We start from the raw sequence: 15,160 nt of genomic DNA, 5'->3' as shown, positions 1-15,160 counted from the left end.
AAGAAGATGTGGCACATATATACAATGGAATATTACTCAGCCATAAAAAGAAACGAAATTGAGTTATTTGTAGTGAGGTGGATGGACCTAGAGTCTGTCGTACAGAGTGAAGTACGTCAGAAAGAAAAACAAATACCGTATGCTAGCACATATATATGGAATCTAAGAAAAAAAAAAAGAGGTCATGAAAAACCTAGGGGTAAGATGGGAATGGAGACGCAGACCTACTAGAGAATGGACTTGAGGATGTGGGGAGGGGGAAGGGTAGGCTGTGACAAAGTGAGAGAATGGCATGGACATATATATACTACCAAACGTAGAATAGATAGCTAGTGGGAAGCAGCTGCATAGCACAGGGAGATCAGCTCGGTGCTTTGTGACCACCTAGAGGTGTGGGATAGGGAGGGTGGGAGGGAGGGAGACACAAGAGGGAAGAGATATGGGAACATGTGTATATGTATAACTGATTTACTTTGTTATAAAGCAGAAACTAACACACCATTGTAAAGCAATTATACTCCAATAAAGGTGTTTAAAAAATAAATAGATAAATAAACTGTCACCCCCAAGTTCCCTGTACAAGATAAATAAGGTAGCAAAAGTTCTGGCCATATGGAAGGAGCAGACCCTTGCATAACACTCCCCTCATTTGTACCAGAGTGCTCACCTTGACTCTGACCAGGCAGGCCATATTATTTCCTAAAAGATCAAGAAACTGAGGCACCTAAAGTGACTTACCCCATCCTTTCCGCTCCTTAAGTGAGAAGGTCTTTCATCTTGACCACAAATGCTCTCCATAATATCTAGTATAACATGAAAAACTTTGCTAGACACTTAGCTTTCTAATTTCTGTTGGAAGGCTTTTTCTGATACTTTCCAGGGCTTTGTCATCCACTAGTAAAGCTTGACAAGGATAAAACTGACATCCTTAGCACATAGAAATATGCCCTACTTTAAGACAACTCCATGTTATAAAAATCCTCACTCGGATCAGGTATGTGAAAGAGTTACGTATTGGCACTTTAGCGGGATTTTTTTTTTTTAATTTAAGCAAGCATTAATGAATGGTTCCATTATACTGTACATTTCCCGCAATGGGCTTAAAATATGACCTGATTTGCCCAACTTGGATTTGCATACACCTCTTCAGACACCCGTGCATTCTGGAGCGAGGGGCCCTCAGTTCCTTCCCTTGGCAAGTCTTATACCAGAGGTGTCATAGTCTTGGCTTCCCATTGCCTGGTGATGGGTGGGGTTAGGACAAGAGAGGCAGAAGGAAAAGGAGGGAGCATTGGGAGCTAATTACAACCTAATAAAACTGACAAATAGAAAAGTGAATGGATCTGCATTTTCCCACTGGGCCATAGGAACAGGCCAAATTTGTCCCATTGATCCCCAAGTCTATCCACAATCTAAACTGGCTCCAGATCGCCATTTCTTTACCTAAGTAATGTGGAGTGTAGCTTAGTGTCTATCGGTGGTTGCCATGGCAGTTCCTCCAGTTGGCACTTTTTCAGTTAGATGAAGAAAGGTATCTGTTGGGGGGCAGGAGAAGACACACTGGTTAGTGAGAAAGGTCTCAAACACCTGGGCAGCCTTTGGTGCAGAGAATGCTGGGAATGTGAGTTTCCACCCACCAAGACCAACCTGACCTGGGAGCTGCGAAGCGGGAGCAGGTTGTATGGGAATTTGAGCTTGGAGTTTATTAATTCAAGCTGCCAGAGAGATTTAATTGCAGTTTCAATGAAAATTTCTTCCTGGGTGTGGGGGGGTTCTCTTTGGGGTAACAAGCGACAGAGTTGGACAGTGCTAAGAATAAGTGCTGAGGCACCTGGGCCTGGGAAGAAGCCCTGCCAACCTCATCAGCACTGATAGGATCATGCAGTTCTCCCTCCATGCCATCCCAGGCCAGTCATTAAAACCAAGGAAACACTGTATGACAGACTCTAACACATATGTATGGAATCTTAAAAAAAAAAAAAGAAAAAATGGTTCTGATGAACCTAGGGACAAGAGGGGTGGGGTAGGGAGGGTGGGAGGGAGACGCAAGGGGGAGGGGACATGGGGAGATATGTATACATATAGCTGATTCACTTTGTTATACAGCAGAAACTAACACAACACTGTAAAGCAATTATACTCCAATAAAGATGTTAAAAAAACAAACAAGGAAACAGACTCAGACATAGACTAGAAAACAAACTTATGGTTATCAAAGGCGAAAGGGAGGGAAGGGATAAATTAGGAGTTTGGGATTAACAGATTCACACTACTACATATAAAATAGATAAACAACAAGGACATACTGTATAGTGGGAACTATATTCAATATCTTGTAATAACCTATAATGGAAAAGAATCTGAAAAATAGATATGTATAATTGAATCACTGCTATACACCTGAAACTAGCATAACATTGTTCATCAACTAGACTTCAATTAAAAAAAAACAAACCAAGGAAGTGCTGCTTCCTTCATTAAGCCTCCCTCTCCCAGGCTGCCCTCTGAGGGCCCCTCAGAAAGGAGGCTCTGCTGTGGATATAACATAGCCATTCTTATTCTCTTGATCATGGATGGACTTCAGGGGTCCATGAAACCCCTGAAATGTGGATGCGATTTTGTGGGTAGATGTATTTTTCTGGACGAAAGGTCGATATCTCATCAAATTCTCAGTGGGATTTTCCTTAATACAAAAGTGAAACTCAGTCCAGGGCTGAAAAGAATGCTTAGGGTATCAGGGTACCTCGGCACTGGGATATGGGAACTGTCACCACCTGCTTCCAGGGATCACTTCCTGCTTCTCACCGAAGATGATTGGTACCATATTCTGGCCTTGGGGACACTGTTTCTTCCGAAGCAATTAATTTGTATTAATGGCCCATCCATTGCTTTCCCATAATACAGATGAAACATTTTTCCCCCAACAGGCCAGAATCACCTGGGAATGTTTTATTTTAACAATGCTGATGACCAGGCCACATACCCAATATTCTGATTCAATTGGTCTGGGATAGGACACCTCAGATGATTTTAATGTGCAGCCAGGCCTGATAACCTTTGAGCTCGGGGGTAGCAGCAGGCACATGAACGCAGAGAGTAACAGAGAACTGAATTAAGGATGATGAATAGTTTCCATCTCATCTGCCTTTTTCGATGACTGGTTGTAGGTGCATGAAATGATCTATTGTGAAGGTTTTTAAACCGGTTCCTGGTTCAGAATGAAAAGTATTCTGCTCCAATGGTAATATTTAGGGGAAGGAAAGTTGTCAGTATGTGTGCAGATATTTTCCAGCTATTAAACCATACACACATATATATTTACATATCTGTGTATATATACATATATGAGAACACATCCTTCATATGTATATGTGTGTGCATGTATTATATATACACACACATAAGGTGTAGGGTACTCATTTTCAACCTCTGGTCCCCTCTGGTTCCAACTGCCTCCTCTCAAGAGCACACAAAGCCTCAGAAGCCCCACGCAAAAGAACAATACACAGAGTATGATGCCTCTTAGCAGTTTCCTCTACAAGGGTGCACTTCTTTGAGTGACACCAAGAATGTCTCCCTTCAGGGAAGACTCTCTTCCTTCTCAGACTCTCAGTGGATGATGATCCCAGATGTCATTTGTTTTGTGTTTACTCTGTGCCAGGCACTGTTCTAAATGCTTTCCATGTATTCAGTGAGCCAACCTTCACAGTGATCTGAGAAGGACTGATATTATTAACCCCATTTTGCAGATGGGGAAACTAAGGCACAGAGGGCTTAAATAACTTGCACAGGCTTGTGCAGTAAGAGGCAGAGCTGAGATTCGAACCCAAGCAGTTCGACCTCCGGACAGGGTCTTTTCCCCACTGTGCGGTAGAACCACTGAATATGGTCCACAAACCCTGCAGTCCTGTCGGAAGAGATACGGACGGGGACAGGGGAGCCCTTCTCTCCATCAAACCAGCCGTTTGAGCCCAAACGTTAACTGTCCGTTTCCCTCCGACAGGCTTCATCCCCCCACCGCTTATCTTTGGGGCCGGCATCGACTCCACCTGCCTGTTCTGGAGCACATTCTGTGGGGAGCAAGGCGCCTGCGTCCTCTACGACAACGTGGCCTACAGATACCTGTACGTCAGCATCGCCATCGCGCTCAAGTCCTTTGCCTTCCTCCTCTACACCACCACGTGGCAGTGCCTGAGGAAAAACTATAAACGATACATCAAAAACCACGAGGGCGGGCTGAGCACCAGTGAGTTCTTTGCCTCTACTCTGACCCTAGACAATCTGGGGAGGGACCCTGTGCCCGCAAACCAGACACATAGGACAAAATTTATCTATAACCTTGAAGATCATGAGTGGTGTGAGAACATGGAGTCTGTTTTATAGTGACTGAAGGAGGGTTGAACTCTGTATTAGTCATCCAAGGGTCATTTTTCCTAAAAAAAAAAAAAAAAAAAAAAAAAAGAAAATTAAAAAAAAAAAACAACTCAATACACACAGAGACACACACACATGTACACACAGCACCTTTGTCCTTTTTCTCAAAATCAGAGCCAGACGGGATTCAAAATAAGGAGAGCGTGGGATCACGTGGTTGACATGCAACCTCCAGGGGCTCAGAGTCTACTCTTTGAAGGCACCTCATGGTTTTTCAGGATGCCGACAGCTGCAAGCAACAGGCACTGCCAAATTCAGGGAACAGTGGTGGCCAGCTTGGAGGACGGACCTTTCTGGATATATATACACATACAAAACAAATATATATATATATATATATTAAAAGAAGTCTACTAAAAAACCCAAGTTGACAACATTTGCCAGGATAAGCACTAGTGACACACCCCATGCCACCCTCCCCGCCCACACGGGGGTGGAGGGGGACCCAAGTCAGAGGAGTGGAGGCCCACTTCTCTAATTTTTGCAATATGGGTCGCTGTGTAGACGACTCACCCAGTCTACACATGTGGTTCAAGGCCCCAGAGTTCTCTCAGCGATGCTAAAGGGTGATCTGTGCTGGAGACTGTAATTGACACCTCTCACCAGCTCCATTTCCATTTCTCAAGACTGAGGGCCCCAGGGGGAGCCGGACATGGGGGACCAGCACCTCCCCTTCCCTGCAGCATCTCCCATTGGGGTGCGTCCCCCAGCCCCGCAGAGTGACCTCAGGAAGCAGTGGGCCTCGCCTGGCTATGACTGACTTCGCTCAGAGCCGGTGAAACCCAACCTAGTCCAAGTCATTTGCTTACATTTGCCAAACATTTTGCCATTTTTAAGGAAAAAAATGCAATGCATATGAATTTCAAACTGTTGGTATGTATAATCCTCTGATACTATTTTTAACTACTTCTCAAATCTGTGTTAACCCTTCAGTCACTAACACAGTTCTCTAGGCCGAATTTATTAACGCTGGTTGCTTTTACTTTTCTCCTTTTTTAATGCACCAAAAATATAATGTTATTCAAGGGATGCAATTAATCTATTGTAATTTTTTTTATCATTTTATCCTCATTTGGATAGTCTGCGAAAACGAGAATATGCAGTGTGTTATGAGAAGAAGAAAAAAAAACAAAAACCTTAAAAAAGAGAGTGTATATGCACCCTGCCTTTTAAAGGATCACATTTGAGGCAACAGGGGATAACGTGATGAATTGCAAATTTGCCTTCTCCATTTATTCCCCATGATTCAGTGATCACTGTCACGGGAAGCCCTTTCATATGCCTGCTTCACATGCCAAGAGGCGTTCTTTTCAACCTGCGGCGGAGACACGCTCAGCTGTGGGTTGTGTGTATGGGTGCAGGGCTTCTGGGGAGAGGAGAGGGAAAAAAGAACGGTTCCCTAGCACAAGCTTTGAGCAGCATGTAGTGTCTGGGGTAACAGACCCACAAGCTCCTGGAAGCTACTGCACGTTCACTGCCTGAAAATGTCTGTAATATTTTCAGGGTCAGTCTTGAATCTTAGTTCAAGACAGGCCTTTGTCTGTGTGTGTTTTGAAAGTGGCTGAACCTCAAACAGCTAGAAGCAAACCTACCGTTGTTTGGGGTAAGAATCACAGGAAAACCTCTTGCATCCAGCTGACTCGGCCTGGTGAGGCCGTTTGCAGAAGGGGCAGAGCTTATGTGAGAGAGAGCATATGTGCGCACACACACACACACACACACACACACACACACAGGGTCCAGTTAAGCCACCTTTCATGCTATTGCAGTGACCTTGAACTAGGCCACTCCTGGGCCTGGAAAGACCCCAAGGATGCGTTGGTTGGTTGGCTTTTTCACCTCAGACAGACACGTATTTTCAGGTCATCTAGAAGGCGACAAGAGAATCAGGCAAGAAAAGAGTGGGGCGGGGGGAGAGGGGCATTGTGCTGAATTTTTAACAAACACTGTAAATGGGGCAGTTTGAGTTACAGCCCCAGACTAGAGAAAGCCCCACGGAGCAAGGATGCCCAAAAGAAGCTTGTGTCGCGGTGCGGAGCCACCGTGATCAGCTGCATCCTCGGGACAGGATGCTTCCGGAAGAGCTTTCTCCTGTGTTTTGCTTGAGTCTGTCCTTGTTCCTGAAAATGGGGACGCTCATCAATATGTTAACTAGTTAAAGGTGGGGTTGTTCTCCAACAATTCATAAACTATGTATGCTCTGTGGCTCCCGAGGCTGTGATTCCATCCTGTATAGGTATTGGGTTGGTTTTGTCTTGAAAATGTATTGTTAATAGATCACTGCCCTCTTGTATATGATTGTGTAGCTTCCCCAAAATCAGTCCACACCCACTGAGGCTGCAGGACCTCATGTTTCATGGGGCTATTTGTGTTTTTGTTTTTGTTTTTTAAAAAAGATTTTTGAAAACTCTTTGCATTTTGGCTATTTTTCATAAGATTTTAGGCTGAATGAGAATAAGAGGTTAGGATGACAAAGGAAAACAACTCCAGGGCTCAGTTTTATCAACAACTGGATCGAAATTTAAAGTCCCCTCTTGTAAGATGGCTCTAACATGTGTTGTTGTCACCTTTAAAAATTTTAATTTCTCTCCCATACTCCAGAACAGAAAACCTAGTCTAGGTTTAATTTTCCTTTTGTGCTACAAGGAACCGTTGTACATACCCTTCCCAATCCAGCCCCTTGATTATTTGCTTGGTTTTGAGCAGGATTTTGAATGGAAAGATTTCCTGGGGAGATCTTCATTGGACTTATGGAAAATTAAAATGTAAGGGACGGGATAAACCTAGAAAGTGAACGCTAACGTTCTCTCTCTTCTGCTACAAAGCCCTCCACCACCTTAGTGGAAGGTGCCCAGGGATGGATGGAAAAGGCTCTCTTTGCTGCAACTTGTGACAGGTTTTTGTAACTCCTACATATAGACCAAAAAGGTTTCTACCAATAATATTCCTGCATATGAAGTGAACACATTTTGTAGAAGTCTCTGTCTCTGGGGGACAGTTTGCTGTCTTCCTCCTGCTGAGGCTGTGCACTGTCAGGGAAGCCCAGCAGCTTTGCTGCCTTCTTCACGCCTCCACAGAGGAAGGCTGTGAAGCTCCCAGGCACCCCAGGGACACTGCCACTCCAGGAGGCCACAGCTTGTGGGCTTTCTCACGAGTCCCCTAAGGAGTTTGCTAGCAGCCCTTAACAGGCAAAATAATCAGGGGAAACCAAGAGCTTCTAAGGAATCCTTTGACAGACTTCCTAATGTCTTCCGAGTAGGAAGGAACGTGCTTCTCCATAAAAATCGCTTCTTTCTCCCCACCCTCCTGTGGGATAGCTTCCTCTAGTGATGATTTGTAGAGTTTGGTTAAGTGGTGTGTCCCTGATTCCCTGATTCCACTCCCCCATCTCCAATAATAACCTCGAGCATCCCCTCGCTCGGGCGTGGCAACATTTCCATGCCTTGCACGCAGGCCCAAGGAGACTCACAGAAATGTTCCATTCAGGGCGGCCAGCTGGTCCCTGGGATGATAGCCACACCACTCCTGAGGAAGTTTCTCAGGAAAAAGATTCTGCCATGGTTGCTAATAGATTATCTTCCACACTTCCAAAGCAGGCCATTCATGAGGAGCATGTAAAATGGAAACATACATATACTCACAGGGAAACCCTCTGAGGAAAAGAAGTTGTTGGTTCCCCATGAGCCTACAAGGCTGTTTTTCTTGCTGCACACTGTTCAGGTCGTGAGAAGTGTGGTTTCTTCTCCACCCAGTCAAGCCCACCAGGCCTGTGTTCTAAGCCCTGTTTGGGAGTCCTGAATGTACTCCTGAGCAACGTGAAGCAATAAAGTTCAACCTGTAGAAATCAATGCAGCTGATTATACAGTCAAGAGCAGAGGAACAGGACAGGGTAAGCTTCTGTCCTGTTTGGTGGTATTCACCCTATTGTTTTGTTGTTTGTATGTTTTGGTGGTGTTCACCCTACTGTTTTGTTGTTTGTATGTTTGGTTTGGTTTGGATGAGGGGAGAAAAACAGACAAGCAGTTTTTCAGTCTAACAGAATATTTGCTGTCTTGTGCTGTTCTTACCTGACTGTTTTGATAGAGAACCAGTATCTGTCCAGAAGGTACCGGACACATAGGGGCTTAATTACTCCACTGAGCTCATGTCAGTGCCTCTCAACAGCCTCCTTCGAGCCATGGTCTGTGTTTCCCTTTAGGTTAGAATCCAGATCAAATCCCTCAGAGGTGCGACATTTTCCAAGAGAGGGTGCTAGTGAAATTAAATTGAGCCTGGAAATTAGTTTGAGGCATAAACAGAGTCCTTTTCCCCCTCTCCCTGCTCCTTCCCTCCTTATTCACCTCTCCCAACTCAGTTCAAGTTCTTGAGTTCTGAACAGCTGTGAGGACCTAATCTCTGAGAGTGACCAGCCCTACTGATAGCCTTTGGACCTAGCCTCCCTGGGGTATTATGGTTGCTCAAGAATAAATTGGTAAAACATAGCAATCTCTAACTGGCAGAATATGCAAGGAAGACATTGTTCAGATGCCTCTTTCGGGGCCTGTTGCTAGGATCACACAGGAATTTACACTGTCTGCACACAGCCACCCACCTGTGTCTCCCCTCCCTCACGCTTGTAGGTGACCTCAGAGTGCTTGGTTATCATGGCAGGGAGGACATGAGTTAAAAAGCCTGAAATGGGGAATTCAGAAAAGCCAGGATTCCCCAGCACGTTAGAAATCTGTGACTGCTGTGGAGATAAGGACAGAGCTCATGCTTCTCAGGGACCCTCCACATGGTAGCACAGTTTTCCTTGGCAGAATTAGTGCCATTTAGGGGAGCATTGTATAAGCTTGATATTTTCCAGTGATGTGTTTATTCACTCACTACTTCATTAAAATTTTGACTGTGTGCCAGGCTCCAAACCAGGTACAAAGGTAGAGAAGACATGGTCCCGCCCTCCAAGAACTCAAAGTTTAATGAGTGAAACAGACCTGAACACAAATAAAAGCAGTAGAATAGTCATTTGAAGAGCCGGGGTCTGTCTGTCTGTCTGTCTGTGTCTGGGAGCAATGAGGGCTGTTTCAGGGAGCTGGGAAGTTCTACATCATGACCTCAAGAATCAGGAAGGCTTCAGAAAGCAGGTGGTCTAGAAAACAAGAACTAAAGAGCAGTGGATGTCTGCCAGGGAGCCAGGGAAGGAGACCCTCCATCGACAGGACCAGCAGAGCAAGTTCACAAACCTTCCATAAAGGGCCAGGTGGTAACCATTTTAGGCTTTGGGGGTCTAGTCTCTGTGGCCACTACTCTTTTGTCATAGCAGGGAAGCAGCCCTAGACAATGTGTAAACAAATGAGCGGGCTGTACTCCAATAAAGCTTTATTTACAAAGACAGGCAGTCTCTGGGTTTGGCTGAGGGAGGGCTGTAGCATGCTGATCTCTGTTCTGGAAAACAATGAGGTCTGAAGCAGCATGGCATACAGTCTGATGGACTGTAGCAGCAGAGGCCACTGTAGCCTGGGCTGAGTCATGGATTGGAAGGGTCCTTCAGCCTTAAAAATCTAATTCAGGTATCCCATTTTCCAAGAATGAGGTAAGTATCCCATTGTTGTCAGGGTTTGCAATGAAGGCAACATTATCTTTCTCCTGTGTAACGAGGGGAATTGGAACTATGCAATCTACGGTCTCTTCCAGCCCTGACACTCACTCCCTAGCTCTACCAGAGTAATCATCTCTTTTTTCTTAAGTGATGGAAGTGGACGTGGGAGGGGAAAATGCAAGAACAAGACAAAGAAGATTGAATCCAGACACTGAATAGTATCTCAAGTTTCTTCCCTCCTTCCCTCCAACACGAAACATTGGCACTAGAAAGCTAGTAGATATGCCCAGTGGAATAATTGGTAAGCATGAATAATAACTAATGATAATAGTAGCTGACATTTACCAAGCACTTAGTATGAACCAGCTTATCACATGTATTAGCTCGTTTAATCTCAACCATAGTCCTGTGAGGCTGTGAGGCAGAAACAGTTATTAAACTTCAGTTTACAGGAGAGGAAAATGAGTCTGGGAAAGCTTCCAGAATTGGCTCAAGGTCACAAAGCAGAGTTTCAAACCCAGATCAACAAATCCAAAGCTCGTGTTCTTTGCCTTTATGGGCACTCCCTCCATCCTGGGCAAGAAATGAGGGAACCTTCCCACCTGTAGGGACGTCCTATTCAGAAGACTCCAACTCAAATGGACTATGGATGCCCCCCACGCTCTCGCATGCCCCCTATCATAACAACGGGGACATGGCAACAGCTGTATTCTGGGGACATCTGCTCTTCCTGTGTTATTCCCAGTCTTAACCACAGAGCCCAGTGATAACTTATTTGGGATGTTCTACCAGAAGCAGGCAGGTAAGAGGAAACAGGAGATGATGCCTCCACTCTAATGCATTTTGAAACGCAATTTCAAAGTGCTGAAATGCCAGGGAGACAGTCCTCAGCACTGGTCATCAGCTCCAGTGGGAGAGACCCCGGACACCCCTCCCACCTGGCACCCCTGCAGTCCTCAGCGTCAACCTCAGGAGCTCGGCTCCAGCCCAGGGCCTCAGACGCACCGATGCTGGTCACTGGTTGGAGATGTGTCTTGCTCTATTATCAAATACTAGACTTTTAGGAACAGAGTTTCTAGATGTTTTGATTTTTTGTATTAACGACTCAGGCCAACAATCAGTAATTGATGATTAGCACCAATTCTGGATATTTTTCTGTAAGGTAAAGTGAGTATGTTCTCTTACCAGGAGCAAATGGAACAACCATAGTAAATTTTCTGGAGGTTTAACATCCTGTAGGGTGAGATTTTACCATCCCATTACATCCCAGAAAATAATGTTCTTCTTAAATTCATGCTAACTTAATAGAAGGTAACTCTCATGGAGATGGGTTTGTCAAGGGGCAAACCCATCTTCGATTTTATAATCGAAGACCATAAAATGAAGTGGAAGTATGCAATGTAGGAAGTTTCATTATAAGAGGAACCCAGCTAAGACATCAGTTGTGCTCTAGCCCAGCCCCTTAAAGGAGGAAAGGGGCTGGAAGCCATGCTTATTATGAGGCTGCTACCCACGTGCCAGGGGCCATAAGGCCTGATCCCAGGTAGTATTCTCAGCAGCTTTCTCACACCTGGCCCATGAGGTAAGCATCATTGTTTCCACTTTACAGATCAGAAAACTAAGGCTCAGTAAACCAAAGCTGCCCAAGGTCACACAGCTAGTTAGACAGTCACCAGGAGCCAATGCCGGGTCTGTCCGACTCCTGAACCAGTGCTCTTTCCGTGACACCGCAAACGCCACCTGAGTGAGAACACAGATCTGGCTGGCTTCTCAGGAAGCTTTGATGAGGCCAGGAAGGCATCTACTATCAGAAACCCCTACAAAAGTCTATAATTCCATAGAGAAATGAGGCAAGAGCTGGCGGCGAAAACCTCTGCCGAACTTTGCCTACCGGCACAGAGATCCAAAATGAGAAGAACTCTTTTTCCTTCAATAAACACTGGAGACCTTTAAAAACACTCCTCCTTCCTTTTCCCACCTTAGCCACGTCAGCAGAAGTTGACCAGCTCCTCATCATTCTCTGCCTGATTCGTTCTGTGCACAAGATCCAACCCCGTCTCTCTCACTTCTAGCCCACCTTCCCCAACTCCCTGCCCCCACGGCTTCTAACAGAGCCCCCAAGACCATAAGAACTTGAACCTTGTGAAAGTTGAGAAGGATGCTCCAAACTGTCCAGGGCATGTGAGCTGCATCTCCTATAAGCCAGGTCTCAGCTGCAAAATCCTGAGGAAAGGAGTGACATTTCCACCTTGTCACCTTTTGTACTACCGGGTCAGAGTCTAGAGAGGACAAGGAAATGAGTGGGGATGTCTATGGTACCGCTCTGGCTATCACGGAACAGGAAAGCTGCATGTCACGGTCACGGAGACCTACACAACTTGTAAATCATCACAGGGACGAAGCTGGGTTTTTCGTGCCTTTTGAATGAAGCCACAGCATCTATTTCAGAAGCGTTGTGGCGGCTTAAAAACCTTGCTCCAACGAGGAGATTCTCTCACTCAGCATGTGGTGACCCTCTGTGGCTGGATGAAAAAGCAAACTGGTCCCAAATGCTGGAGGAGAAAGCATGACATTAGAATGCCAGGAGGTTCTCTCTGGTACACAGCCACCTGTTCAACAGAGATTGCAGTGACAGTGTCTGTCACTGGTGACTTAGGAGGATGAAGATAAGTTAATGACTGAGATGCTTCTTATTCGTTCCCATAGAGTAAACATCCGCGTAGGTGTTGGTATAGACGTGTATAGATACACGCTTCTCAGAAAAATTTGGCCTACGTAAAGGTCTTTGGGCTTGGAGTCTGGTTCCTTGGGGTTACGTGCAGCAAAAAGTAGCATTTTATTGACATGACTTCCTGCTCTTACCCATTCCACTGGAAAGCCAGGATGCTATTATATAAGCCTAAAAACTAAGTAGGAAAACCAGAAAAGACCGATCTCTTTTTCCTCTTGGCTCTCTTCCCCCCTCCCCCTTTAGGCACAGAGTACCAAGACATTGAGACTGAGAAAACCTGTCCCGAGTCACAATCACCTTCAGAAGACTCCTTTGTGAGAAGCTGAGGGCCTGGCCCTCTTCCTCTTCCTGCACAGAACAGCCCGCCACCGCCCACAGACCTCGCGGGCCTGACTTAGCGTGCTCTGCCCTGCCCGAGAACCCAAGGGTCCCTGTGAGGACTCTCCAGCCAGTATGTGGTCCTTTGAGGCCCCAAGCACAGGCCTGTGACGAGGACTAAGCAGGTGTCTGTGGCCAGGAGTCCTCCAAACCCTTGGAGTAGGCATTTTCCTGGATCACTAAAGAGTAATATTGACCAGATGTGCAAATTTCCTTCTGCCTAGTCCCTCCTTTGGCTCCTGTGGCGATGGCCTACCGACATGCTTTAGAAAACCCCCTCTTGGGAGTGCTTCTCTGACCGAGGGCTCCAACAGTTCTTCCGAAAGCAGCTGAGTCTGGATTTTAATAAGAGGGGGTAAAAATTACCCTGTTTCATAGAACAGAGGGGGAAAAAAAGCACATACTCAATAGATTTTGAGTGTGGTATTCTGTATTTTTGCAGCTTCTATTTTCCAGATGAGCAGACTAGAAATATGTGATGTAAAGTACATACTGTACGTTTGCTGAGAATTATATTAAAAGCACTATTTTAATTCTTCCTCAGTCTCACGCTGTAATCTCTATTATCTTTCTCTCTTGTGTCTTTGGGTAGGACAATCCTCAAAGACTCTTGAGGAGAGTGTTTCTGACTGTGTGTGTTCTATATTTACGGGCTTTGAATAGTTCAAAACAGCACAGTCTTTGGAGCCGAAACAGACCTGGGTTCAAATCCTCACCCCAGCACTCGCTACTGGTGTGGTATTGGGGAAGTCATCTGACTCCTCTGAGCCCCAGTTTCATCATCTGTAAGATGGGAATACCGTCGCCTGCTCTACACAATTGTGGTAAGGCTTCAATGAAATCCAGTGTGAAGGCAGCACCATGTCTCACAGAGAATGGGCACGGAGAAATGGTACTTGTTCATTGCTTCCCAGCCTCTGGCTGGAATTAGATGCTCCACAACACTGCTATGGTTCCTACTGATACATTCCATAGTCCTGTACTGTCACCATCTGGTTTTCCTTTCTGGTTCTCCCATTGTCCGTAAACCCTGGGAGAGCAGGGAACGGCTTCCTCTTGGGGTGCAGTGCCTAGAATAGTGTGTGACATTTGGTGGATGCTCATTGTATAACCGAATGAATGAATGATGAACCAACAACCTCAGAATCATCAACCTCTGGGGCTTTGACTTTAGTCCCACCCCTCTGAGGCAAGGGCAGCATTTGCCTTCCCTTCTCTAGGTCCACAGACCCTCCCACAAGCCTCACGGCCTGGCTGGAGCTCCACTGCCTTCCCAGTCATTGTTAGGCTGCCATTGTGAGGCTGCTTCCTAATTGGCTAGCTTCTCCACTACCATCCTTAATCCACTGACACGACTCCTACCTCCGATGGACAATCAGGTTGATGCCTGCCGCTGGTGTGCATCTGAGAGTCCTCAGTACAGGCATTACATCCCTGGCCAGACAGGAGCTCCGGGAGCTAATGCTCACTCTCTGTCATCTGAACAAAAGACCCAGCATGGCCCCAGTCCTCGTGTGGGGCTAACCCTGATAACTGACCTATGTTCTCAGATCCCCTTCCAGTCTGGATCTTGCCCTCCTACAGCCCCATCGTTTGCAGTTGAGCTCACCTGAAATCAAAGCTTGTCAAGCTAATATTCCTTGAAGATTTCATCCTCCCTCAGCCCTGCCTGATATTTTCACTCTGGGATCCATGGACTCAGAAAAGAGTATGCTTGGGCGAGTTACCTTCTCTGAGGCCCTATTACCTGGCCCACTGGTGTATCGAGGACTTCTTTTCAGCCTGACCCTATTATTTATGTGATTATTTCTTTTTTTTGCAAAACAACATGATTTATTCTCTCCAGCATAAAAATCCCAAGAAAATGCAATTTCAACATTTTCCATCATGATGTGAAAGATGCTGAAATGGCTGAAAAAGTGGTTAGTGATTCCTCACGGAAGCTGGGCTTCATTTGCACTGGAACTTCAGTTGGAGGCAGAAGAAGGAAGCAGGGGAGGGTATTGCTTATGGCATCCATGCTCTCAGTCCAAAATTTC

General features: G+C 45.7%; 1 protein-coding gene across 9 annotated transcripts in view; it reads left to right on the top strand.

Annotated features, from left to right (window-relative positions):
• The window catches only part of SLCO3A1 (solute carrier organic anion transporter family member 3A1), a 335,014-nt gene extending 321,355 nt beyond the window's left edge, over positions 1-13,659 (top strand). For 2 of the 9 annotated variants that reach the window (XM_024114938.2, XM_028495251.2), the window contains 2 exons: positions 4,004-4,246; positions 12,987-13,659. In XM_024114938.2, coding sequence (XP_023970706.1) covers positions 4,004-4,246; positions 12,987-13,069 — 326 coding nt within the window. In that variant the 3' untranslated portion in view covers positions 13,070-13,659. The other 7 variants (XM_028495250.2, XM_024114937.2, XR_003681759.2 and 4 more) reach the window with 6 other exon arrangements.
• Positions 13,660-15,160: the final 1,501 nt, after the last annotated feature.

The sequence above is a fragment of the Physeter macrocephalus genome, chromosome 11, assembly GCF_002837175.3.
Source record: "Physeter macrocephalus isolate SW-GA chromosome 11, ASM283717v5, whole genome shotgun sequence".
In the NCBI taxonomy this organism is placed as follows: Eukaryota; Metazoa; Chordata; class Mammalia; order Artiodactyla; family Physeteridae; genus Physeter; species Physeter macrocephalus.
Note: the sequence above shows the minus strand (reverse complement) of the source record. Positions and strands in the feature narration are given on the sequence as shown.